Source organism: Passer domesticus, chromosome 19 (genome assembly GCF_036417665.1).
Source record: "Passer domesticus isolate bPasDom1 chromosome 19, bPasDom1.hap1, whole genome shotgun sequence".
NCBI classification, from domain to species: Eukaryota; Metazoa; Chordata; class Aves; order Passeriformes; family Passeridae; genus Passer; species Passer domesticus.
The window spans coordinates 3,225,050-3,244,320 of NC_087492.1; the positions used below are offsets into that span (position 1 = coordinate 3,225,050).

The 19,271-nt window shown below is 50.9% G+C and overlaps 2 protein-coding genes across 4 annotated transcripts in view; both read right to left on the minus strand.

Moving 5' to 3' along the window:
* The window catches only part of ULK2 (unc-51 like autophagy activating kinase 2), a 36,820-nt gene extending 31,806 nt beyond the window's left edge, over positions 1–5,014 (minus strand). Inside the window, exons 1-3 of one of the 2 annotated variants that reach the window (XM_064394272.1) lie at positions 4,358–5,014; positions 3,095–3,187; positions 1,834–1,875 (exon numbers count right to left, since the gene is read on the minus strand). In XM_064394272.1, coding sequence (XP_064250342.1) covers positions 1,834–1,875; positions 3,095–3,187; positions 4,358–4,450 — 228 coding nt within the window. In that variant the 5' untranslated portion in view covers positions 4,451–5,014. Of the gene's footprint in view, positions 1–1,833; positions 1,876–3,094; positions 3,188–4,299; positions 4,335–4,357 lie in introns of those variants that run through there. The other variant, XM_064394273.1, reaches the window with a different exon arrangement.
* A 1,258-nt stretch (positions 5,015–6,272) lies between these two features.
* On the minus strand, positions 6,273–18,442 carry NLE1 (notchless homolog 1). 2 transcript variants are annotated; one of them, XM_064394285.1, is made up of 13 exons: positions 18,416–18,442; positions 17,997–18,143; positions 17,707–17,924; positions 17,530–17,609; positions 17,198–17,274; positions 15,615–15,712; positions 14,061–14,253; positions 13,540–13,675; positions 13,211–13,257; positions 12,873–13,075; positions 11,845–12,004; positions 11,689–11,759; positions 6,273–11,260 (listed from the first exon to the last, which is right to left on the minus strand). In XM_064394285.1, the coding sequence occupies exons 1-13, from the start codon at positions 18,422–18,424 to the stop codon at positions 11,248–11,250; spliced, it is 1,452 nt and encodes a 483-aa protein (XP_064250355.1). In that variant the 5' UTR covers positions 18,425–18,442; the 3' UTR covers positions 6,273–11,247. The 2 variants fall into 2 exon arrangements, with proteins under 2 accessions (XP_064250355.1, XP_064250357.1); XM_064394287.1 differs by lacking the exon at positions 18,416–18,442 and adding an exon at positions 18,395–18,403.
* Between the last annotated feature and the right edge of the window lie 829 nt (positions 18,443–19,271).

Genomic DNA, 19,271 nt, shown 5'->3' on the forward strand with positions numbered 1-19,271 from the left:
ACTGAGGAAAAAAAATAGCTTCTGTAAACTTAGAAATAGCTTGAAATCCTGAAGTCTTATCTGCTGGACTGTATCACCATGTTCACAATACCCTGGCAAACAAAAAGGGCAGCACATGCTAGAACATGAAATGCTACAGAAAATTAGTAGGTGTAACAGCCTACTAGACATGTGAATGCCTTGCATAGTGTTCATTCTTGCTGGGTTATAAATTAAATGTAATCACAGAAGTTAATGATGTCTGCCACTTCACAAACACAGCAGAAAGGGAAAAGCTTATTTGTGCAAGTGGCACACTCTTGATACCTTCCATTGCAAAGCAATTCCTTCTGTGGAAGCAGCATCCTGCTGCCAAGCTTTGTGTTTGCTATGAATGTATTTGAAATATATCAAGTACAGGATGCAGGTTTGCCCTTCTCTTTGCTTTAACTGCTCATTTTATTTAAACACAAAAGCAGCAACATCCCCTTCTCAAATGCAGCAGCACTGATCATTCAAGAAGTCCTGTCACCCTTTCCTGGGGCAGGTCAGAAAAGCATAAAAGTTATGTTTATAAGAACCCTTTAGGTAAAGAAACCATAGACAACTGTAGGACTCTGTAGTCTCTTTCCTTGTGCATAAATCAAAATAACAAGAGTTCCTCCAAAGCTCAGATGTTAAATCATCAAAATACCTAACCAGTTCACTACCCCCACGTTGAGCTGCAGAGCTGACTAAGGAACCTTCATGTATAAACAACTGTAAATGATAAATCTGAAATTCAGCTGCTTACTCACACACCAACACCCTCAGTCAACAATTCCAGTTGCTTTTGAGCTGTCTGGACATACTAAATTTAGGATGCTGAGAGATTATTTCCACTTAGCAATGCTCAGGAAAACCTGGTCTCCTCAAGAAGCACAACAGACAATACTTTCCCTCTCAGAGCAGATAACATCACTCAAAATGAAGAATGGTGAAGTCAAGACCCAGGAAAAACAGTCTCTAGATTGAACCTAGAAGTTCTGATGCACAGTCAGCTGCTACATGAACATCTCAGCTTTGGACCAAAAGTCACTTGAGTCCTACAGCTCTAGAAATCCTGATCCCACCTAATTTATGTCACATGAACACAGATTTCTACAGCAAAAGATACACATCCACACAAACTAAAAGCTTTTAGCATGTGAATGTGTAAAGACAGGAAAGACTGAATGTCACAATCTCTGTGTTGTGTTGCTTTGACTATGCAATGCCCCAAAGCTGCTTCTCAGTAATTTTTTTAACAGTGTAACTCTATTTAAAATCAGGACTGAGCCCAGGAGATAAATGTATAGTTCTTATTCCAGCAGAACAAATGGCTGCATGAGCTGCCTCATGTCTCATTTAGCTTTGCTCCACACTGGCAGGCCTCAGGACACAAAAATGTACTTCCTAAGCAGAACAGACTCCCCTAGACTGCAGAGCAACTCCTCCACCTCATCAGGCAGGACCCTGGCAATAAAGAGAGGAAGACAATCTGAAGGCATTTAATTGAAAATATCTAAGTGTCTGCTTGGCTTTTTTCACTGTATCCTGTCCTTCTGGACACACAGGCAACAGATACATGTGACTGTGGTTTTCTGCTTCCTTCAGTTCCTCCTCACTGTGCCACAGGGCTGAACACCACATTTCTTTGTCACACACATCCCCAAGATGCTGCTCTTGCTTTGTTTTTGCTGAATTCCAAACTGATGACAGCAAAAAAACCAGATCCATTCAAAATCTTCTACCTGACATACATTATATATACTCACTATATCTCAAGAAATTAATTTTAATGAGGGGAAAAAAAGGGATCAAAATATATTTTACCTGGACATCATAAAGAGCTACAATGTTCTCGTGCTGAAGTTCCTGTAAAACAAAATATATGTATTATGGAAAAAGGTTACTGGTATTACTACTACTATTATTAATTGAATTTGCTGATAATGCTGATTTGGTGATAATCACAGAGAATCTTTTTAAGATGATCAGATAGAATTTAGAGAAAATCCCAGCTGTTTAGACAATATTTAAAGGATAAGGAAGTTAGGCAATATCTTGAGAGGTCATAAAAACATTTGGTCCCAGAACTTTATGTCAGTGACTTGTTACAGAAAGTACCAGAGCACAAGATCCTCTAATGAGCACTGAAAACTGACAAGATTTTATTTCCTACTCTTACATAATGTCTTGCTTAGTGAAGTAACCAACTTGACCATGTTCAAATCAACCTTACTTTTCTAACACAAAGAAAATCAAACCAAATAACATTAAATAAAACTCATGGGACAGAGCACGAATTATTTGTAGCTGCTCAAAAAAATTTGTTGTTAAGTACTTGCAGCACACTGATACACCCAACACTAATTCTGGTATATAATAGATAAATGAGAATATAATATGTATATAATAGCATATAAAGTAGTGATGATATAAAGCAGCTCAGAAACATGGCAAGAAAGCATCACTCAGTATTACTGCAAAGCTGTGTGAAATGAGATGTGAAATTCAGAGAGCAGGGAATGCTAAATGACCACCCAAGGAGATGTTTCCATAAAATAACTCTGAAAAACTGAAAGATGCTCCATTACATTTCCTCTGCTAGAGCCACACTCCACTTTTTAAGGCAATTATCACAAGTCAGAAGTGGGCAGCTGCTTCAGGAATTAAAGTCAGCTCCCTGGTTTCAGCTTTCAAGGCACCTTTGAGCAAAAAAGATGAAGAAAGATCAAAGACTGATGCTTCACCCTCGGCCATGCTCTGCTGGGAAAAGGAGCCACTGGCCATCCTGAAGGACAGAGTCTTCCACATGTGCAATAAGCAAAGCAGAGACTGCTTCCACAATAATTTCCAATTTCCTACTTTTAACTACAAAAGCATGTTCATGACCTGTTATGAGACATTTCCAGAACTAAAGATTTAATTTTTTTTACTATTTTTCTTAGTGTTTTTATTTCTGGATCCCTAACAAAGAAACTTCACAACAGCAATTACTGTGATACCACCCATGACCTGGAATGAACTAGGTCAGAAGTCTCTTTTCCTTTTCAAGCCAAGCAGCTTTAAAAATCACTGCAAATTAACATACCTTTAAGATTTTGATTTCTTTTCCAAGTAGGATTTGTGACTTCGACAAGTTCTTTTTGTTAATACTCTTTATGGCTACTTCCCAATCAGTTTTCTGGAAGTGAACAAAAAAAGTACTGTTAGTTTACTTTTTTTTTAAAAAAAAAACTTTATCCTCTAACAACTATCTAGGCAAACACAGAGAAAAAGCTGCAAGATCACCCCTCTTCTACCCACCAGTTATTATTACCTCACGTGACACCATCAAGAACTATTTCATTCCACAATAGCTTAGACAGCTATTAAAATCCACTGCATTTTAATGGACTCCAAAGCATTAAAAAAAAAACAAAAACAAAACAAACAAAAACAAAACCTAAGTAATCATATCCCATTTATTTTTTTGGTAGCAGTGCTGTGTATCTGCTTTTTAGACTTCTCACAATGATGAAGTTACTTTTACTGTCCTTTAAGGACTTCTCATTTTCAGCTTTTCTACACCCTGCAGATGAAAACTGCACAGATCCCCCTCTGTTTTAAACAAGCTTATATACTGTCTATTTATATATTACCCAAAAATAAACTATTTCTCAGGTGGGAGCACCTCCATTGGCCTTTAAAGTTTCCGTTTCCCTTTCTCCTTTGGTTTCTTTTTTTTTTTAACCCCAAAATCACTGCACCGTGCCTCTCCAAGCCGCGAGCACTGCCTTAATCCTCCAAAATGCTAAATCTCAAGGGCTGTTTTCTGGAAAGCAAATCTCTTTAGGCACCAGAATAAACTCACAGCACCAAGAAACCATAACGTAACTATGAATATCCGGGGCGATGAGCAAGTCACGCCAGGAAACCAGACACCTCTGAATTTTAAGAAATATTCAGCCAATCCCAAAGGAGACAATTTTCCATTAGATCCCTCGTTATCCAGCGAGATAAACATGACCCTCCCGACAAACAAAGGGCTCAGCCTCCCCTACAGCTGCAACTCTCCCCTCGCCGCTGTGGCAGGGAGAGAGGAGCAGCGGCGGGACCGCGGACAGGCCGGTGGGGTTGAGGGAAAGGAAAAAATGAAGGTTTTATAGATGCCGGGGCCGCATCCCGGCTCAGGGCCGCGGGCCTCAGCCCAGCCCGCACCTCCCTTCGGCTCTTTTTTCCTCCCCGAACACCCAAAGCACGTCAAAACTCCGCAGAGGACACAGCCCCCCCGCCACCACCGCGGCTGTCACCCACCCGAGGGGCTCCTGTGGGCCCCGGGTTGTGTAACCAGCCCCGCTCCGCCGCTGTTTACCTTGCGGTGGCGACCTTTGAAGACCACAGCAAAGGCTCCGTGTCCTATCAGGTCCTTCTTGCTGTACTCAAAGTCCCCCACCACCTCCATCATCCCTCAGCGGGGCATGAAGCCCCCGGGAAGGACGGAGGGAAAACAAAGGGGCTCTTCCTCCAGCTACAGCCGCCTCACGGCAGCCGGCGGCGGGGTGGGAGCCTGCCCCGGTCCTGGCTGCCCCCGGCGGCGGGGGCAGCTCCTCTCATAGCGCCGCAGACCCCCGGGCCGGCGGGGCTGCTGCAGGGCGTCACCGAGGCGAGGGGCTCCGTCGGGCATGGGGAGCGGAACGAGGGGAATCTCAGGGGTCGGGTGTGAGGGGACAGCGCGGCATCGGCGCCGGGACGAGGGGCCTCCTCAGCGGGGAAGGGAGCTCCGTGCCCTGCCGCTGCCCGGCCCCATGGCCCCGCCACAGCGGGGGCTGCCAGCGCCGCGGCCCCGCTCAGGGACCGAACCCCAGAGCATCCAGCGAAGCGGGGGGAGGCGCGGCCCACGGCTCCGGGGATGGCTGTCGCTGTCGCCGCCGCAGCCCTCGCGAGAAGGGAAGAAGCAGTGAGGGTGCGGACGGGGGTCTCTCAGGCCGCCAGCGCCTCCCGGGGCTCCTGCCGCTCCACCACTTCCTTCACAGAGATCCGCACTCAGCCACCCTTGGCTGAGACTGCCCGGCCCTCTGCACCGCCCCGCGGCTCTTATAGGCCGCAGTGCGCAGGCCCGGCCGCTCGGGTGCTTCCGCCGGCGGCCAAAGAGTGCCTCACCCCGCGTAACCTGCGGTGCCTCCGCCGCCAGCGCCTCAGAGCGGGGCCAGTGCCCCGAGCCCTGCGGGGACCCCGCCGAGCCCGGCCCGGCCCCCACCCCTCCGGTCAGGGCTCCGAGGGACCGGTCTGGTCGTCCTCTCAGTGAGGACGGTGACCCTGGGCCCGCCCTTGCCCTCACGCCCGGGCAGAGGGGCCAACCTCAGCCCGCACGCCCGGCCATCACCTCAGCCCTTCCCCGGCCGCCTCAGGCGCACCCGCCAGTGAGGACAACGCTGAGGGGCCACCAGGGGAAGGGAGAGGACCGGAGCAGCACAGGACAAGAGCTGGGACAGTCAGGTACTGGATCATCCCAGGTTTCTAAGGCAGTGGCACTGGTTACATAGCACCTCCAGGTGACACACTCTCAGCCCTGTCCCTGCTCCAGGTCACACACTCTCAGCCCTGTCCCTCCTCCAGGTCACACACTCTCAGCCCTGTCCCCGCTCCAGTAGCGAGCAAGACTCTCCCTCAAACCTGAAACAAGGAATTTAAATGAATGGAGAGGCAATGGAGGAGCAGGCATCCAAAGTGCTGGGAGCCAAAGACACTTCGAGTTGTTTGCTCCCTTTATAAGGAGAACAACGCCTGTAATGCACAGCCCCTGCCTCCCAGCATTTTTAGATCAGCCTGGGGCTGTTTACAGCACGTACAAACATTAAAAAAAAACCCAACCAGCCACCAAACAGTCACATGGAGCCTTTGACCTTCACCTCCAGGTTCACATAATTATGCTCCTTTCCTCTGTGTTCCATTCCTCGCTGCTCTCTTCCCATGTTCTCCATCACACCACCTCCACACCCAGTTCCAGACCCTTCCAGGCTCCCCCAGTATCCCCAGGGGATGCAGGGTGTGACCCCTCTGACCCCACTCAGCCCTGCTGTGACCCAGGCTCTGCTTTCAGTGTCACCAGATCAAAATAGAGACTGAGCAAGGAGCTCTGCAGCTGGGCCTCTCCCCATTCCTCACTTACCTCCCTTGGCCTTCCAACACTCCAAACCAGGAGCGGTGTGCCATGTCAGGACCTCCTCAGCTAAAGGCTTCTCCACACACAATGAAATTAGATATAAAAAATATCCAGCAAGAGAGTCTTAAGGGAAGATTGACAGCTTTATGAAGGATATTTTGAGCTATCAGAGGAATCCTGAGAAATCTGTTTTGTGCCAAAGAGAACCAAAGGGCTTAAAATCCCCTCAAAACTGAATCCCCCCTTTATTTGGTGAAGTTTTGAGCTCCCATCCAAAATCCTCCCATGGCACTAACCTAACAAACAACGAGAAAGTGGAGTTGGCCAATAATTTCAACAGCTCAGAACACCCCTGTGGAAAGAATAAATGAGATGTAAAAATATTCCAAGTTAATCATAAATTAAAGTGTTGGTAGTAACAGACACTTTGTGATACGCTTCACAGTGTCCCTTTAAACCAGGAAAAAGCCCACAAGCCTCCATGTGTTAAATATTCTGATTCATAAAAATAATTTCCCTCAGAACTGGTTGTTTATTGCCATCCACCAATTCTCACTTCAGTATTAATCCTCCCAGCATCAGCGTGTATCCTCACCCCAAAATCAATGTCACCAGCTACATTTTAGGGAAGCTGAAAAACCAAATTCATTCCGAAGATGCCTTTTGAGCAGATAAAAGTCACCACACCCCTTACCAAGCCACCCATCCTGCATCCCACTTGCAAACACATTTCCCGACACGTTTCCCTTGGGCAGCGGCACTGCCTCACGTCCTTTTGTCCTCCTAACGGGGCTGGAGCCCCGGAGCAGGTTTGTTTCAGCACAGCAAGGACAAACAGGCGGCAGCGGCAGCGAGGTTTGACCGGAATAACTAAACACCCTGCGGGACCCGAGCGGCACCCGAGGGCTCGCTGGAGGCTGCGGGATTTGCATGCGGGTCACTCCTCCCAGCCGGGGCCTGGAGGGCGGCTGCGGGAGCTTCTCTGGGCGTCGGGAACTCCAGCATCAGCACTACAGAGCCTACAGACAGCGCCCTGACTTGCTTGGGATGCTGGAAGAGTTCCGAGGCAGAACGGACTGGATTCGTCTTTTCCAAAGGGAGCCTCGTTGCCGGAGGTGTTGGGAGAGGTGCAGGATAACCCCATGGAGCTTGTGCTGCTCACACACACGGATATCCAGCATTTAGCCTGCACTGCCTGGGGGTGCTCTGCTCTAACCATGCAGCAGGGCACTAAAACACCCAGTGCAGCTGCCTGATCCACCCCGGTGATCCTTCAAAAACACGGAGCACTGTGTCCTGAGTTGGTTCATTTTTAACATCATGCTCTGCAGGAGAGACCACCAGCAACCCACAGTTCTGCACCCACCATTCACAGAGGGAAGAAAACAGAACAGCAGTACTGGAGATGGCTCTGGGGCTCCTTCCCAGCTGCACTACCTTGCTTCAAATTAGTCCCTCAGCTGTGAGCCAGGACTTGTGATCACAAGAGCAACACATCTGGGAAGGAATTAGCAAATTCCAGGTTGCTTGTCTGAGTGCAGAGAAGGATGCTTTCATCTGGCAGCAGCTCCACAGAACACAGACATCACTGCCTTGAGGTTTTTTAACACCTTTCATCCTCAAAAGCACTAATGGACTTACAGCAAGCCCTTCTCTGCCATACCACACCACCAAAATGCAGCCCTGAGGTAGAAACATCACCTGAGTAACGCCTGGGCTGACCCAAAAAAAAAGCAGAACAAGGCTGCTTTTCCTACTTTTCATGCAGAACGATGAATGAAGTTCATTTTCTTCCTATTCATTGAAAAATTTTTCTTGTCTCTGTCTCTCCCCAGGCTATAAACTTGCACATGGAAATTAAATTACAGATCTGGGAAAATATTCAAGAGATCATCTGAGTCGAACAGGACAGGAACATGTGGCTCCAAGGACCCAGGGAACACAACACACACTCCACTTGCATGGATAAGCAGGACACAGCCCCAAGTAAGAGTTTTCACATGGATTTTAAGGCCTCATTTATCTGAATCAGTTCCCAAAGGTAGGAGTCTGACAGCATCCTGCTCACCTCAGAGCTATCAACTTCACTCCAGGTGTTCTAATATCCTTCCATATCCTTCCTTTCCTCCCTCCATCACACTCAGGATTTCATTAGACAGGTAAACCTTCCTCAGAGGACTGGCACACTTCCCAGTCCTTATCACTACTGTCCTCCCATTGGGATTTGTAACAAAATTGATGGTGGCACCAGCTGAGCTTTTAAAGGAGAAAGTGTCAGAGGGCTCTGCAGGACAGTTTCTGGCTATGCTTAAAATTATTCTTGTATTACCAGTAAAAAATAACACCCTTGTGGTAAGAAAACCTGTGTGGGATGCTTAATGAGTAACTCAGGAGGAACTGGACTGAAACATGGAAGCAGATCCCAGGATTCCTATCAAGCAGCACTGGGAAAGCTCAGGCATTTCAGTAGGTTTTCCAGAAAACCAATCACAAACCTCCAGCCCACCTCCTAGATTTGTCCTTTAACACAAAGTAACATCTCCCCCATTAATAATAACACCACCAACCCCAATTTGCATCTGCAATTGCCCAAATGAGCTAATTAAAGCTCCCATCCCCAGCGTGGAGGTCACGCGCTCCTGCGGCTCCTGCCAGGCAGGAGGCAGCTCTGGAGGGAAGGGCAGCAGCTCTTCCTTCCTTCCCAGTGCCTGAGCAGCACTGCCTGCAGCCAGGCCCGGGAAATGCCGCATTCAAATCAAACTGGGAGGGAGGAGTGTCAGGGAATTGCTTGGGAATACAGCTGGAGCTGGGCCAGCTCTTAGTATGCATGGAGGCTGGTGCTGTATGAATGGTAAAAATAGCAGCAGATGCTTAGATAAGAAAATACCATTTGGTTTACATGCAAAGCTATCACAGAGCATGGTTCAAAAATCTACCTGGTATCAGATCACAGGAAGATTAAGGCCAAGAGCTTAACACTTAGTTGCAAGGCCCTCTCTTTCTTCAAGAGGTCTCCCTTCCCCTTTCTGCTCCAGAATTAGAAAGGTGAGTTTTAATCAGGCTTTATGTCACAGAAGCAGAGTCTGAAGGGATGGCAAGAGCATGGTCAAAGGGCACAGTGACTGCTTTGGTTTGGAAATCAGTGGGCAAGGTACACTGATATTTTAGGTACACCTACACACATGCACAGCCAAGCCCAGTTCCCACAGCAGGATCATGTCTCTGAGCTCTGATACATCCCTGCCTCCAACACAAAACACACCATGGACTGACAGGGCACAGTGACCCTGAGCAGCTCTCCAGGGGAGGGAGCAGAGAATGATTCCTCACTCAGGAAGAGCCACTTGCAACCAGGAGCTGCTGCTTGCAGCAAGTCCAACTTGGGGACAGAGCTGAACTCCCAAGGGTGGGTGATTCTCTTTAGCACAAGCACCCCAAAAAGCCTGGAAACTAGGCAGGCTTCTTGGCTCTTACCAGTGACCTGCACCTCTTCTCCCCAAGGGCAGACTTACCAGCTGGTTTTAAGGCACCCTGTCCCACATTTACCTCAGTGAGTTACAAAAGGTTTTGTTTATGCAGATGGATGCAACCTGGCCTTTGCTGTCAGCAGGAACGAGCTGCAGGAAGCACCCTAATGAAAGAGCAGGTATGGGTACTGAGCTCTTCCCAAAAGATCCCAGAGATAGATCCCTGCTGACGTGGCTGGCAGGAGATACAGGAACTACAAATTGTTTTCTCAGTCATATTAAAGATTTAACCCTTAGTTCCAGCCTTTGGCTCACCTGAACACTTGTAGACAAGCAAAAGGCCATTACTGCACAATCTTAATTCTCCAAAGCAATCCTGCCAGCAGGGATAAAGTCCTAAAATGCATCTTCTGCAGCTGGGAAGTATCTGAGACCCAAACTCCTGTTCTGAGTTGTAGTAATCACTGCATATGAGGGCTATGAAAATGTTTTGACCTTCATGCTAACCTACTGCAACTAAATCTGACAGTGTAATTTCTGCTCCTTATTAATAACATCTTTTATTTTCTGTTTCATAAGCATCCTGGAAATAAACACTTAGTCCAGGTCTATTCACCTCATGATGGCTGGAAGCCTGAACTGACTGATAAAAAGGCTCATAAGCAAACTTACAAATACCCAGCTGACAGTGTGAATCCCTCTCACCCACTGGGCAAGTAAATGCACTTGAGAAATTCCAGAAGGAGCCAGCCCTGTGCAATGGAAGTATTGCTATTTTCTGTGTGGGTCCCAGCCCTGCTCTCAGCACGTATCCAGGGCAAGGGACAAGTGCCACACAGAATTCCTGCTCCATTCTTCCCCACCCTATCCTTCCTTCCCCCAAGCCAGTGGTGGATGGGAAATGGACACTCTCTCCCCTGTTCAGTCTCATTTTCCCATTCCCAAGAGCTGCTAAAACCTGAAAACTCAGCACAGCTGCAGCAGTCATTTGAAGTCCAGGCCTGTTGCACCCTGAACAGATTAGCCAAGGAGTTAACTGCTGTGGATGCAGGGGATCACTGGCAGATAATGCTCAGCCCATGGGGAAATGGGATTGTGTGGAAAGGCAAAACCTTACTGGAATAACAAGAAGCCCCAAGTCCTCATTCTCAGCAGATCTTTGTCCCAGACATGCAGCCAGGCACAATTCTGCAATGGAATAATGTGCTGAATTTTCCCATTTTTCTCTCTCTCTGAAGGCCACACAAGGACAACCCTCTCTGTTCCCACTAAAACTCTCTTCCCCACAGGATTCTTCACAGAGCAAGAAAGGGCACGAGCAGTCTCTGCTCTTTGCTTGTCCCTTTCAGGACAGTGGCTACTGTGAGGCTGAAATTCCAATAAAAAGCCAGTTGAGATGGAGGCAGATGAGATATCCCTCCTGTGATGTTCAGAGGAAATCATCCTGCAAAGCACAGCTCTTATTAAGAACTAAAATTAAAATTTCCTTAAATAAATATAAGGAAAGAGTCCACGAGGGAGAGTTGCCAACGGGAACACGGAGCTGTGTTTGGGTCAGTCTCTTCGTCCATCACCTTGGAGATCTCCCAGGACTGTGCTGAGGGCAGGACCAGCAGCTCCATGTCACTGTTCCTATCGACGCCATCTGGAAAGGGAAAGAGCTGCTGTGTCCCTGTGGAGGGGCACAGCTCTGCCACAGGGCCCAGCAGGCACCAGCAGCACTGCAGGGACCTGGGGTCACCAGCCACAGTCAAATGGCAACCAGCTCCCAGGAATTTGTCTGCATAATTGGGAGAGGGAAAAAGGTCAGAAATGAAGACCTGACCAACTGGTGCAACTGTTCCTTTCCCTCTCCAGGAGTCAAAATATCTGAGTCAAATTTCATCCTGACTGCTCAGCTGGAGAGGCTCTGCTTTCTAGTTATCAACCAGCCCTGAGAGAGGTCAGGTGTCCCAGCTGGGATCTGACACAGTGCTCTCTGCAAGAGATCATGCCCTAACCACGCAGGTCTCTGCAAGGGCACTGTGGCTCTGAGGGACACCCGCAGCCCTCGTGGACAAACAGGTTACTCACATCCGCAAACACTTGTCCTTCCCTCCGCTCGCCACCCTCTGTCCGTCCGGGCTCCAATCCACCGCATACACCTGGTGTGATGGAAATCAGTCACCTGTGCTGGGAGGAGGGCTCACTCCTGCCTCCCAAACACCTCGGCTCCCCCAGGCAGCTCACCTCATCCGCGTGGCCGGGCAGATCGATGGCCAGTTTCTTCGTCTTGGCATCCCAGACCTTGAGGGTGCTGTCGCTGCTGCCGCTCACCAGCAAGCGGCTGTCGGCCGACCAGGCGATCTGGTACACGGCTGAGACGTGGCCCCTCAGTGATATCAGGTACCTGGGGACAAGGACAGGCTCTCAGAGCAGCAGGCTTTGTTCCAAACTTGCCCTTGTCCTCATGTTTCTTCTCCACCAGCAGTCACAGGATGCCCAGCATGCTCCAGGCACTGAATTGCTAGACAGAGTCCATCAAAAACTCTCCCAAGTGGGCTCAGAACCTTCTAGAGGATGCCTCCTCATCTCACCCCCTTATCCAGCAGGCAACACTTCAGCCTCACTGCACAGGTGTGTCCTTCCCTCTCTGGCTGAGCAGCCCAGATTTAGAAGGACCTTTGAAATTGCTGACATGAAAGCCAAGCTCATGAGCGTTAAGGTTGGTTTGCAAGGGAGGAGTGCTGCCTCCAAGAGCTCACCAGTACTGGAGCTGAAAGTTAAAAGCTGGATTACAGGAGCATCCAAATACCAACAGCAGTACTTGTAACTACAAGAATTTGCATCATCCAGAACAAGCTGTTCTCTGGCACAAGAACTGTTTAAACTGGGTCAGTCTCCAGTTCCCAACACACACATCTTCAGGAGATCACTGGAGTGGAACATCCCATCCCACCACAGCTGCGCCTGCCCCGGAGAACCGACTCTGCAGCAACAGGGTGTGCAAACAGGTGCCAGGCAGTGCTGGGGCTGAGTCACAGTGGGGCTGCACACACAGAGCCAAGCACAGACACCCTGACACAAGAAAAGCCAGACAAGAGACTTCCCAAGGGCACAAAAAAGCAGAGGCAGCAGAGTGACTTTGTATGAGCTGAAGCTAGAGAAGCTGAACCTGGCAGGAAGCTGCTGGCAATGACCTGGGGGGCCCTGTGTGCCCTGAGCATTACACACAGACTCCATACCAGCACCACCTCTAACAGAACAAACCAACTCACTTTCCTGTCCTACCATCCCAGAGCTTTATGGACTTGTCAAAGGAAGCACTAGCGATTATCCGGGTGTCTGGCGAGAACACGACTTGGTTAATCAATGCCTGGTGGCCTGTCATTCTCTCCAGTGGCTTCTTGTCTTCTGCTGGTCTCCAGAGAAACAGGGTGAAATCATCTGACCCTGAGACGAGCCTTTCTGGTTCTGGGCCCTGAAAAAGGGATGAAAGAGCCCAAGTTTTGTAGAAGTCAGGTGTGGAGAGCTTGGAAGCACACCAGTGTTATGGTATCCACTGCTTTCACCAGTGACAGTGTTAGAAGTGACAGCAGGAACAAAAGGGACTTACCCGGACTTGGTTGTACCTCTGCAGTGCCCTGTCTTTCAGTTCTGACACTGAAAAAGGGAAAAGGAGGGTGAAAGAGAGATTGGCAATCCTCAGATGAAAAGAAATTTTATAACCTTGTCATGCCAATTCCAATCCTGGCTCTGTAGGTTTAGCAGGAACATTTGTGACCGTTCAATTTACAAAACACAATTTGGGAACAAAATCCCTGGAAGGAAAACAGAGTGACCTCCCCATCCCCCAGACTGCTCCACTCTGGCATGGGCATGAAAAATCTTGATTTCCAGCATGACCAGTCCTCCCCCAGCCTCCAAGGTGGGTGCTGCACTCACGGGAGCCTCTGACATCCTGGGGGTTGATGGTGGCCTCGGCCGGCTCGAAGGCGCCGGTGCGCAGGACGTAGTCGGTGCTCAGGGCCATGGTGTTCACCCAGTGAGCATGGCCCTGCAGCGTGCGGCACAGGACCCCCTGGGGACAAAGCCACCCTCAGACGGGGACAGGACACAGCCCAAACTTTCCAAACCTGCTTGTCCCAGCTGCAGGCAGGCTAAGTAAGCAGGGAAGGCACAACGCTGTTGAGTTCAGGAATCAGCTTCCCTTGCACAACACCCATCAGCTCAGGTTGCTGCAGGGATGTTTCCAGCTTTTAGCCCCGTTTAATGCTCTTAAGGATGAAAACATCACACAACAGATACCCCTTTGCAAATGGTGCCAAGCAACAGGTCTGACAGGTCAGGAAGATACAGCAGCTCTGTTTTCCAGGGCACGAGCTGTGCCAGGAAGAGCAGACAAAGCTACCCCACAGTGTGCCCAGCCCCCTTTGCCAGCAGCCCAAGGGCAGTCCCTCACTTACATCCTGGCTCCTCCAGACTTTGATGGTCCTGTCCTGGGAGGAGGAGTAGAGCAAGCCATCGCCCCCCCACTTCACACAGGTCACTGACTGTGTGTGGCTTGTGAGGATTTTGTCACACCTGCCCATCAGGGTGTCCCAGATGCGGATGCTGCAGTCCTTGGAGGCACTGGCCAGGTAACGGCACTCGGGGTTTCTGGGCAAAGAGATCAAATCCATTTGTGCAGCTCCCCTGAGCTCCTTCCCCACCAGCCCCAGAGGATTCAAGGGTCCAGCAGGCAATAAAATACAACTTTCTTCTGCCTGAAGGTCAGAGAGAGGCCAGACAGGGGCAGAGCACTGACCTACAGAGAACAAGGTCTCACAAGGCAGGGGAGAGGCAGACAAATGCCTGCTCCAAACCATCTCCTGGGCTGCACATTGGAGAAATCAATCCAGGGTAAAACCAAGCTGAGGCCTTGGTAATGACCTTGCTTGCACAGCTTTAACCCACTGGCTAACAAGGTCACCACAAACTGGCACCTTCCCTGGCACAGGCTGGAGAGAGCCCTGGGCAGGGGATCAGCCTCACACAGGGAGCACAGATCCATGGCACTGGGAATGTGTTGGATGTTCCCCTGCCTCTGCCATGCTTCATCTCCAGCCTGTGGACAGAGTGCTGCTGTGCTGACAGGAACACTGTCCATCCACATCCATTGTGGCTCAGGGGGCAAATTGAACACATCTGGAAGCAGCTGGCCACAGCCCAGCAAGGACAGGGCAGCCACAACCCTCTGTCCTCTGCACATCTTTATCACTCTGCTGGTGGCACCAGCAGTGAGGAAGAGCACAGCCCCTCCCATGGCACTGGAACTGGCTGAAAAAAGAGAACTGCAGCCCTGGCAGGTCATGTCTCTCCTCCCCATTTCCTCATCTTCCTTACAATCATTTTTTTTTTGCTAATCCAGTTAACTGTCTGCAAATAGCTGGAGCTTCCTACTGGCAAATTCAATTTGCAGGGCTCTGCTCTGAAGGGGCCCTTTTTCTTTCTTTTTTATTTATTTTTGTAACATCTTGGATTAATGGCTACAACTGTCCCCTTCCACCCACCTCTCCCAGAGGGAGCTTTAGCTGATCGAAGGGATAAGGGGATTGTACAGTTAATCATGCCTGCTGATAAACAGGATGACAGAGGCCAGCAGGATCAGGACAGCAGAAAGGAGTGCTCTGCCCTTGGACACCACCAGGCTTCCCTGCTCCCACCTCAGCATTGCTGGAGCCCTTCAGTGTTTGTCCAGCACCACAAAAGCAGTGTTTTCCACAGGCAGGTGTATCTTTTTCCCAGGGGAAAAGAGACACAGCCTGGCAGTGATTCCCCGGGGACTCACAGGGGCTGTGAGCAGCAGCTGGGACTCCTGGCTCCCAGCTGCACTCATTTCTCCCAGCTCACCTTGAGAGCTGTTCTACATGGGCTTTGTCCTGTAACAGGAGAAAGGCAAACAGGAGCAATGCCCTTCAGGTCAGGCTGCTCTTTTCCACAGGAGCAAAGGGAAGGGCTGAGCTGGCCCCTAAACTTACATGTGGAGGGGTTCCCAGCACAGACATGTGATCCATTTGGAGTGGCCAGAGAGCACCCGGCCGACCTGGCTGCCAGTGGCTGGGTCCCAGAGAAAGATCTGTCCAGGAGAGAAAGCATGAGGGTCACGTCAGGCCACAGACATCATGTGAATCCCACAGACGTTGGAGCTCCATTTAGAAAGCAGAGGTGTCCTTGGGATCATGTTTGCACCAGCAGGGAAAGGGGGCTGGATGCCTTTCCAAATCCCTGCAGCAATCAGCTGACACCCAAAAGAATGAGACCTGATTGCCCTCCTGTCTGCCTACAACGCTGCTGCTGCAAAGTTATCTGCCTCAACTCAAAAAGGATGCAGGTCCCCAAAAAGCCACCCTGTGCCAGGAACTCAGGGAGTGTTTGCAGAGCACAGTGAAAGCCACAGCTAAACGCTGCTGATTATCGGATGCTGTGGGTGGGACACATGCTGGTTTTCTCTTGTTGATTCTCTCTCTACATAAATGTTCATCTTGAGAGCCAAGGCATTAGTCATCCCCTACTTAAGAACCTAGGAGAAATAGGGAAAAAGAGGACAAGCAGCTCTCTGGGTTCAATTAAAGGCAGTCCAGCACCAAACCATGGCTGAACCACCCTGGCCCAGGACATTTCCTTGGGATTGGCATCACAGCTTGGGCAGCTCTGTGAGGGCTGTCATTGCTCCAGACCATTCAAAGGTCAGAGACAGCGACTGCCCCTCAGGAGCTCAGCTCCCATTTAACCACACACTCCTGCTTCCCCAGGCTTTTCTGCACTTCAAGCACACCAATTTTGCCTCACTGTGAGGGCTGAACTCCTTTCACACTTGTGCAAGAGGGAATTTGGCCGTGTCTGTGTGGGAACACGGTGAGCAGGCTGCTGCTGCACGGCTGGATCACGCTTAGAGCAGCCCTGACCCATCCCCACTCCAGACACCTCCCTCGTGATGGAGCCGCCTGCCAACAACCACATACAGGGCCTGGACTCTTTCCTGGACAGAGGGAAAAGCATCTGCACAGCAGGACTCAGCAGCAAGAGCTCCCCGAGGTGACAATGCCACAGCACTGCCTGGCACAGAGAGGCTTCTCACACTGCTGTGACACAGCCACACACAAAGCTCCTCTGGGGAATGGAATCCTGCTCCAAACAATGGGATAGCCCCCTGACACCCCTGAAGTAGCAAGAAAACCCCTAATCCCCCAGACCCACACTGAGGGAGCCCAGGTGTAACTGAAGAAACAAGAAAACCCCTAATCCCCCCAGCCCCACACTGAGGGAGCCCAGGTGTACCTGAGGAAACAAGAAAACCCCTAATCCTCCAGACCCACACTGAGGGAGCCCAGGTGTACCTGAAGAAACAAGAAAACCCCTAATCCACCAGCCCCACACTGAGGGAGCCCAGGTGTACCTGAAGAAACAAGAAAACCCCTAATACCCCCAGCCCCACACTGAGGGAGCCCAGGTGTACCTGAAGAAACAAGAAAACCCCTAATCCCCCAGACCCACACTGAGGGAGCCCAGGTGTACCTGAAGAAGCAAGAAAACCCCTAATCCCCCCCAGCCCCAGGTGTACCTGGCCGTTCTTGCAGCCCGAGGCCAGTTTCTTGCCATCAGGTGACCAAGCAATGCTGAGCACCCAGTGCCGGTGACCTGGCAGAGAGAGCACGAGTGGGTGTGATGGAGAGCTGGGACTGTCCCCGTGTCCCAGCAGGAGCCACTCTGTGTTCCTCCTGGCCAGCCCCTCTTTCTCCACTCTGCCAAAGAGAGCCACTCCTTCTCCAGGCTGCAGCCCCAGCCTGGACAGCTCAGACAGGCTCTGCTCTGCTCGTCCCCCAGGCACTCAGGGGGTCCGTGAGGGATGGGGTCACAGGCTGTCCTGTCCCCCTGGCACTCCCCAGCACCCACCTTTGGCTGTGAACTGTGGCGTTTCCGTGCTGAGGTCCCAGAAGCGGACAGTGGTGTCCCCAGAGCCGCTCGCCAGGTACCTGGGAGAGGGGGAACAGCTCAGCACGGTGTCCCCAGGGCAGGACCGCGGCAGCTGCCGCCTTGCCCCGACCCCTGCCTGCAGCCACAGCCTCGTACTTTCCCGTGGGGCTGAAAGCCACGGAGATGACAGCCTCGGTGTGTCCCTCCAGGGAGCTGGTGCAGCGCGTCACCGCCCGCACCCTGAACACCGCCTGCGGCTGGTAGATGATGTCCAGAACCTTCTCTGTCTCCACGCTCTGCCCTGCCAGGGTCTTCTCCAGCGACGCCACGATCTCGGCATCGTGGATGAAGAAGGCGAGAGGCAGCGGCTCATCCTGCGGGAGGAAGGGCAGGTGAGGCAGCGAGGGGCGGGCCGGGGGTGCCGGGGAGCTCGGGAGGGGTCTCACCTTCTGCAGGAGGGCGTTGCAAACCAGCTGCAGCTTGTCCGGAGTGATGGTGACCGGGACGTCGAAGGGCGAGCCCAGGCACTCCCCTGCCTCATCGCGGAACTGGATCAGGAGCCGCTGCACATCCTCCTCGTCCGGCGACATGTTCTGCGGGACAGCGGGCTCAGCGGCGGGAATCCCACCGGGCAGCGGGCACAGCCCCCCGCCCCGGCAGCGACACCGCCGGGGGAGGAGGAACCTCCGCAGGGGGACCCGCGTAGGGCCGAGGGAGGCAGAAACACCCCGCACCGAGCGGGAGCCGCGCGGGGGAACCCCAGCAGAGGGCGAGGAGACCCCGGAGCGCCGCAGCACTCCCACCCCTGCAGCTCTCCGGTGCTGCCCATCCCGGTCCCGCTCACCCCGGTGCCGGTCCCGCTCACCGCGGCCATGTGCGCGCGTGCCCCACGTGGCCCGGAAGCGCGCGGGGAGCGCCCGAGCGCGGCGCTGCTGCCCCCTGGCGGCCGGCGGGGAGCGGCGCGCTCGCCCCGGGGCCGCAGGTTCGAGGCTGCCCAGGGACAACTCCCGCGGGTCCAAAACGACCCAAAGCGGGCCGAGCCTCTCACGCTCAATCCGGCCCATAGTTTAAGGAAACGCAGCTCTGAGCAATATCCATACCCAAATGTGGGAGTTGTAATCCCTGAACATGCCCAGGATTTTCCCCCCTCCTGCCCATGGGGGAAACTGAGGCAGGGGTGCACTAAAACACGTCAGAGTTTAGCGTGGTTCAATAGTTCAGGGCCAACCCCTGCCCCTTTACATCTTTCCCAGCCCAACTTCTACCAAGTCCTGCGATTGAGCAACTTTAAGAATTAATCTTATTCACCACATTGCCATTAACATAATCCATTAAGAAACGTGGGCAAAATTACCCCTAAAACTCACATTAAAAAGCCCATCCCATGTAACTTCAAACCCCATGAAAACAGAAAATCGACACAAATTTTAATATTTATATATTTTAAATCAAAACACAATTAAATATAGTATGTTTTAAGTACATGAATGCTTGGGTATGAGAGAAATAAGAGGTGGTACATAGTACCAAAAACCTATACACAGCCTTTTTTGCTTTTTCATAACAATACAGTGTGTCTCTATACAATCAAATATTGCAACAGAATAACACTTTCTAGTCAATCAAGATATTCTGAACATTGGAAATGATTTGAGTTCTTCGCATAGTGATTCGTTGCACAAGTTTGAGGAGAAAAGCAATCATTAGAGTTAAAAAAAAAA